The 7,030-nt window shown below is 28.3% G+C and overlaps 3 protein-coding genes and 1 pseudogene across 4 annotated transcripts in view; 3 read left to right on the plus strand and 1 right to left on the minus strand.

Moving 5' to 3' along the window:
* Positions 1 to 7,030, plus strand: part of LOC113368290 (protein TSSC4-like) — a 37,165-nt gene that overhangs the window by 555 nt on the left and 29,580 nt on the right. The gene's annotated exons all lie outside the window — the stretch shown is intronic.
* On the plus strand, positions 1,023 to 2,564 carry LOC113368289 (N-alpha-acetyltransferase daf-31-like). 2 transcript variants are annotated; one of them, XM_026609835.1, is made up of 5 exons: positions 1,023 to 1,081; positions 1,249 to 1,419; positions 1,656 to 1,819; positions 1,913 to 2,058; positions 2,172 to 2,564. In XM_026609835.1, exons 3-5 carry the CDS (start codon positions 1,660 to 1,662, stop codon positions 2,511 to 2,513), a joined length of 648 nt encoding a protein of 215 aa, XP_026465620.1. In that variant the 5' UTR covers positions 1,023 to 1,081; positions 1,249 to 1,419; positions 1,656 to 1,659; the 3' UTR covers positions 2,514 to 2,564. The 2 variants fall into 2 exon arrangements, with proteins under 2 accessions (XP_026465620.1, XP_026465621.1); XM_026609836.1 differs by lacking the exon at positions 1,023 to 1,081 and adding an exon at positions 1,132 to 1,173.
* On the plus strand, positions 2,944 to 6,616 carry LOC113368287 (DNA replication licensing factor Mcm3-like). Its single transcript, XM_026609834.1, is given in 15 exon segments — positions 2,944 to 3,069; positions 3,139 to 3,416; positions 3,619 to 3,793; positions 3,893 to 4,131; positions 4,205 to 4,441; positions 4,517 to 4,620; positions 4,705 to 4,862; positions 4,968 to 5,069; positions 5,143 to 5,291; positions 5,367 to 5,457; positions 5,528 to 5,743; positions 5,819 to 5,959; positions 6,026 to 6,127; positions 6,219 to 6,534; positions 6,537 to 6,616. Coding segments are annotated over 15 exon segments (2,460 nt in total). The 5' UTR covers positions 2,944 to 2,997.
* Positions 6,843 to 7,030, minus strand: part of LOC113366825 — a 2,227-nt pseudogene continuing 2,039 nt past the window's right edge.

The raw sequence follows: 7,030 nt of genomic DNA on the forward strand, positions 1-7,030 counted from the left end.
ATATATATATATATATATATATATAATATATATATATACATAGATCTAAATTATATGTAATTAAGTATAATATAGTTGTACTCCAGAAGAATGTTCTACAAAATAAATATTTTACTCATTGCGAGAATATCTATTTAAGTTAAATTGATTTTCTATATTCATAGTTGTTGAGGCTAATTATAAATGAAATTTTATAATATATTCTTAAATATAAAGTTTTTAAATCAATTGCCTAAATATTTTGATGAATACAACAAATCTCAGATTAAAAAAATTTTTTATTAGATATTATATACTCTTTGCATATATTGAATTCCTCTTCTTTTATCTATAGATATATATTGAATATTTAAATTATATATATATATATATATATATATATATATATTGAATATTTAAATTATACATATATTAAATTTATAAATCATTAGATACCAATTACACTACATTGCAGTGTGATTACAGTTTGCTCACTATGCTTATAATTTAATTTCAAATATATAAAATATTGAAAAACTGTATTAATAATTATAGTGCAAATCATAAGTATTGCCATATAAATAAATATATTTAAACATTTTTTGCTTATTTAATAAAATAATTAATATTATGGTCTATGACATGAGCTAGCTAATAAATTCCTCAATTTAGAATGAACCTGATTACTCTGCAAATGCAAATAAAATAATTTAATTTTCATAATTAGTATTTTCCCATATGCAAGTGCCAAGAGGCATTTGGCAAAATTATCAAGTAGAAATGCACTGTAGCTTTTGATATACAGTCAAACTTTGCTCCATGACATTCGTAATTTAAATTTGCTTACATCAAAAATGTTATTTGACTATTGTTGATAGCCTGTTATAAAAGCTTGCCCTAGGTATAATTTAACATTTTAATTATGAAGGATTTTCTTCTTGCCTGCGTATCCATAATATCTTCAGTCTTAATAGTGTTAATATTAGTATCCGCAGGTAAGTGTCATGCTTGATTAAAAAAATATCTTAAACATGCGTTTAAATTGTTTTTATAATTTACAAGCTTCGTTTTATGAATTTTAAATAACGTTTTAGTATATAAGGTGTTTTTATTTGTATCATATATTATTATATTTTTCTTAAATTCATAATATAAATTAAATTTGTTAACATAACCTAAAAATTCAATCACAAAGTTAGGCTTGGCTAATTTTTTGAATAAACTTATTATTTTTACTCAAATTTTTTAATAATGCATAATTTCTTTCAGGCTGGTACATAGTTTGGAAGCTCTTTTTATCCAGATTCAGATTTGTACGCGAATTACTTGGTGGCATGTCAGAATCTTCTACAGTAGTAGATCTTAAAAATAGCCGAAATAAAATCAAGAAAGTTCGCAGGGATTGATATATAGGTTTATAAATTTTCAACTAATATCCAGGTAAAGATAATATCAGCCACATGCAACAATTTTAAACCTACATACTTATATATTATTTAAGAATTTTTTCTCATTCAATCGATTGTATAAAATTGAATATAATGGTAGTATTTTAATATGCTTAATAAATTATGCTTTTAAATTTATCTTTAAATATCTCTAAATAATATATTACTTTTTTGCATTGTTTAGCATTTTAATGAATGATTTTAATAAGTATAATTTTTTATTTGTAGCAAAATGAATATACGTTGCGCCAAGCCTGAAGATTTAATGAACATGCAACATTGCAATTTGTTATGCCTACCTGAAAATTACCAAATGAAATATTATTTTTTCCATGGATTATCTTGGCCACAGCTGAGTTATGTAGCAGAAGATGGCAAAGGAAAAATTGTGGGTAAGTTGCCCTGATCTTTCATCATTATTACAAAAGTAATACTTACTTATGTACTTATTATATATACTTATGTATTATACAACATGATTATAGGATACGTTTTGGCTAAAATGGAAGAGGAAGGAGAAGAGAAACATGGACACATTACTTCATTAGCTGTTAAAAGATCTCATCGTAGATTAGGTCTTGCCCAAAAACTCATGAATCAAGCATCAATGGCTATGGTAGAATGTTTTCAGGTAATATATGATACTACGATCAGTAGTATCATATTCTTTCTTTTCCCTCCTATCTTATTTGGTTTAAATTTATAAAATACTTTATTGCAATATAAGTTTTCATTTATTTTTAGGCAAATTATGTATCACTCCATGTCAGAAAAAGCAATAGAGCTGCTTTAAATTTATATACAAATGCGCTACAGTTTGAAGTAGTTGAGATTGAACCTAAGTACTATGCCGATGGAGAAGATGCATATTCTATGAAAAGGAATTTATCACATTTTCAAGATATTTTATCTGCGGATTTACCTGGTATTGATGCAATAGCAGATGATGAATCAAAACTGCCTAATATTCCTGCAAAAAAGCCTTCAACAGATAATAAAGACTGTAATGCAGACAATGCACTTGAAAAATTAACCCAATTTGTAGAGACAAAGCTTAGTGTCAAGGACAAAGATACTGAGAAATGAAACATGTAATATGTAAATAAAACATTAATGATTCATAATGAGTTTTTCCACACAAGAAGATTTGAGTTGTATTATATTTAATTTTTAAGATAGAAATATTATTTGTGAATATGTATTTAGACACAAGTATGTAGCAATAATTGGTTCTCATAATATATTAATTTGTTTTGCAAAATTGTTTACGAAACAGTAATTAGATTTTCTATATGTTAACAACGTACATTCTACTTTTATTTATAAATATACATGCCGCCTTTAAATTCATATATGAAATGGATTTTTTCCCAATGTTGCCACTGTCCAATGTTTTGGACTAAAAAAATACGTTTTTTCTTTCATTAGGCCAGAAGTAAAAAAAATCCCATCTGGCAATACATATAATTTTCCCGCCAAAAGTATTTGACGTGCTTGGATCAGTTGAAAACGAGCTATTGTTTGTTAAGTTTTATATAATATAATTAAGTTTATTCGAAATTAATTTATAATGGAAAATGCAGATGTTGATCAAAGATTGCGTGATTTGCAAAGGGAATATTTGGATTTTCTCGATGATGAAGTGTGTACAGAAAATTCAATAATTCAGTTATGCCCTTGTTTACTATTTTATTCTATTGCTCAATTTTAGGAAGATCAAGGAATTTATATGCAACAAGTGAAAAATTTGATATCAGATAAATTAGTTCGCCTAATAGTAAATATAAATGATTTGAGACGAAAGAATCCAGTTCGTGCTACTTCATTGTTGAACAATGCCTTCGAGGAGCAATTGGCTTTCCAGAGAGCATTGAAAGAATACATTGGATCTGTTGATCCAACATATGCAAAGGAACATGAAGATTTTTTTATTGCCTTTGAAGGAAGTTTTGGAAATAAACATGTTACACCTAGATCTTTAACATCTAGGTAAGTTATTTCACTTTGTTTATTTAAATTATGATGTTTACTATATATATATATATATATATATATATATATATATATATATATATATATATCATTACATTAATATCATTTTGATAATAATCCAAAAGTGTATTATGGAATAGAATATAATACCTAATGTATAAAATAATTATAATAATGAGTTCAATATTTTTGACTGCAGATATCTTGGAAATCTTGTTTGTGTGGAAGGAATTGTTACTAAAGTTTCATTGATCAGGCCAAAAATAGTTAGAAGTGTGCATTATTGTGATGCAACCAAAAAAGTTATTGAGCGCAAATATACAGATTTAACATCATTCGATGCATTTCCATCAAGCTCTGTTTACCCTACAAAGGTGATTTCATTTTTCATATAAATATTTGATTTGTAAATATATTTTTGATTATAATATTAACTAGAAATAAGACTGAATATTTGTATTAAATTGCCTTAGGATGAAGATGGAAATTTGTTAGAAACAGAGTATGGATTATCAGTATATAAAGATCATCAAACATTAACAATTCAAGAAATGCCTGAGAAGGCTCCTGCAGGTCAATTGCCACGTTCTGTTGATGTAGTCTGTGATGATGACTTAGTAGATCGGTGTAAACCTGGAGATAGAGTTCAGATTGTAGGAAATTACCGGTGTCTTCCAGGAAAGCAAGCAGGATATACTTCTGGCACATTTAGGTAAGAAACTAAATTTTCACTTACATCAAAATGTTAGCATTGCTTTCTGAATTATCAATTTTTAATTTTGTAGGACAATTTTGATAGCCAATAATGTATCACAATTGAACAAAGATCAGAACCTTTCTATATCTCGTGAAGATGTTGCATTGTGTAAAAAACTTGCAAAAAGTAAAACAGACGTTTTTGCATTATTGTCTAAATCTCTCGCTCCAAGTATACATGGTCACCATTATGTTAAAAAAGCCATATTATGTTTATTGCTTGGTGGTGTTGAAAAGTTGCTACCTAATGGAACAAGGCTTAGAGGGTGAATATCAGTTTTTATTTATTCATTGTTATAATTTTATTCTATAATCTATATTGAATTCATAATAATTTTCAGAGATATTAATATTTTGTTAATTGGAGATCCAAGTGTAGCTAAATCTCAATTGTTAAGATATGTTTTGTGTACAGCACCTAGAGCAATTCCCACTACTGGAAGAGGTACATTTTATTTGTATTACATATAAAATAAAAAAAAAGTAGTTAGACTTGGTAATCTTCATAATATGCTTATATTTCATATAGGATCATCTGGTGTGGGTCTAACAGCGGCTGTTACCACTGATCAAGAAACTGGTGAAAGAAGACTTGAAGCTGGTGCCATGGTGTTAGCTGATAGAGGAGTTGTCTGTATTGATGAATTTGATAAAATGAGTGATATTGATCGAACAGCTATTCATGAGGTAATTATTAATAACAATGATAATCTAAAAGACACATTTGTTTATGAGTTAATTTACAGATGCAATGTCTATTCAAAACAAATGTTATTTATAATTTTTATGCAGGTTATGGAACAAGGAAAAGTTACAATTGCCAAAGCAGGAATACATGCTAGCTTAAATGCTCGTTGTTCTGTACTTGCAGCTGCAAATCCTGTTTATGGACGAGTAAGATTAAATTTAATATTATTTATATTGTTTTTGAGTATAATTTGGTTTACTAATTTGTTTGTTTTTTTAGTATGATCAATATAAAACACCCATGGAAAATATTGGCCTACAAGATTCACTGTTGTCTCGTTTTGATATACTGTTTGTTTTACTAGATATTGCTGATGCTGAGACTGATCACATGATATCTGATCATGTTGTTAGAATGCACAGATATAGGTCTTTTAAGTTTATTTTAATACTTTAATAATGAATTTAGTTTAAATATAATTCTCAAATAAAATGTTATTCTAGAAATCCTGGAGAGCAAGATGGCTCTGTTTTACCAATGGGTTCCTCTGTTGACATGTTGTCTACTCAGGATCCTGATCATGACCCTTCTCAAGTAAGTTTCATCTTTGTTTGAAATATCATTTGTTTATAGATCACTGTACCAAATTAATAATAATTTACAGGCTGGGGAAACTCCGATGTATGAAAAATATGATGCTTTATTACATGGAAAGAGTAGAAGCCGAACAGATCAAATATTATCAGTAGCATTTATGAGAAAATATATACATATTGCAAAGTGTATGAAGCCAAAACTAACTGAAGAAGCTTCAGAACTAATTTCTGATGAATACTCTAAGCTACGGTCTCAAGATAGTATGGAATCAGATGTTGCACGAGTGTGTATCTCATCCAACACATTTATAAGAAACCATTCATTTGTTTGTAAATAATTTAAATTCATAATTTTTCAGACACAACCAGTTACTGTGCGTACATTGGAAACATTAATTCGGTTGTCCACAGCACATGCAAAAGCCAGATTGTCTAAATTAGTTACTGAAGTTGATGCTCAGGCTGCAATTGAACTTGTGCAATACGCATACTTTAAAAAGGTAATTAAATATATCACAAATTTTCTACAATAATTTGTTTGTAATACAAAAATGTGTATTTTACAGGTTTTGGAGAAAGAAAAGAAAAAGCGAAGACGAGATAGTGGTGAAGATTCAGATTCAAGCCAAACACAAAGTCAAAGTAGACCAAAAAGAACCAGAGTTTTGGTAAGAAGCAATTTTATATTACATAATTATAAAAAAAAGAATCATTATATAAAAATATTAAAATTGATTATGGATTTTTTTCTGTTACCAGAGGAGACCACCAGGAGAAGAAGGCCATGATCCTTATGAATATGAATCTGATGAAGAAATGGTAGATACTCCTGATGAAGGTGACTTAACACGAAGAGCTACAAGGCAGACTCGACCAGTTTCAGATGCACCATCAACTTCTCAAAATACAGCTGCCATTTCGACAGACAGTGAACCCCATGTTGAGTTATCTCCTGCAAGACTGCAGCAATTCAAATCAATTCTGCAACAATTATTCAGAAAAGAGCGTACACAGTCTTTGTCAATGGTTAAAGTCGAGGAGCATGTAAATAATGAAGTAACAGAGAAGTATTCAAGAGTGAAATTAAACAAGCTGTTGATATTATGACAAATGAAAATCAAGTTATGTTGGCTGATGATATTTTATTCCTTATTTAATTATTTATAACTGTTTTATTAATGTTTTACTAACCATTTTGTATTAAATTTTCTACAGTAAAGATTAATTTTTCAATTTTAGTATTTTTTTCTTTTCATATTGATTATGGCATTTCTATTATGAAAGTTTGATCATTTATTTAAATCCAATAATCATTACATACAAGTTCTAGATGTATATAAAGTTAACTAAAATATAATATAGATACATACATTATTATAATAATTACATTGTGAAAGTTCTTACAGCTTCACATAAAGCTCTCATCCATATTCCAACAGCATGAGCACCAGCATCAGGATATTGTGTATTCACAGACTTTCTTGAATAAACTGCTCTACCGGCTTGTGGTGGCATATTAACTGTTAAAAGTGCAGCTTGCTCAGCAGCTTCTGTTGCTTGTTCTAAACGCC

This window comes from Ctenocephalides felis, unplaced genomic scaffold, assembly GCF_003426905.1.
Source record: "Ctenocephalides felis isolate EL2017-DRISC unplaced genomic scaffold, ASM342690v1 CF-g0.4_SCAFFOLD_01170, whole genome shotgun sequence".
Taxonomy (NCBI): domain Eukaryota; kingdom Metazoa; phylum Arthropoda; class Insecta; order Siphonaptera; family Pulicidae; genus Ctenocephalides; species Ctenocephalides felis.

Coding starts and splice junctions, on each gene's coding strand:
- LOC113368289 (XM_026609835.1), top strand. CDS start 1,660: ATGAATATACGTTGCGCCAAGCCTGAAGATTTAATGAACATGCAACAT. Junction 1,820..1,912: donor TGGCAAAGGAAAAATTGTGG/GTAAGTTGCCCT, acceptor ACATGATTATAG/GATACGTTTTGGCTAAAATG. Junction 2,059..2,171: donor CTATGGTAGAATGTTTTCAG/GTAATATATGAT, acceptor ATTTATTTTTAG/GCAAATTATGTATCACTCCA.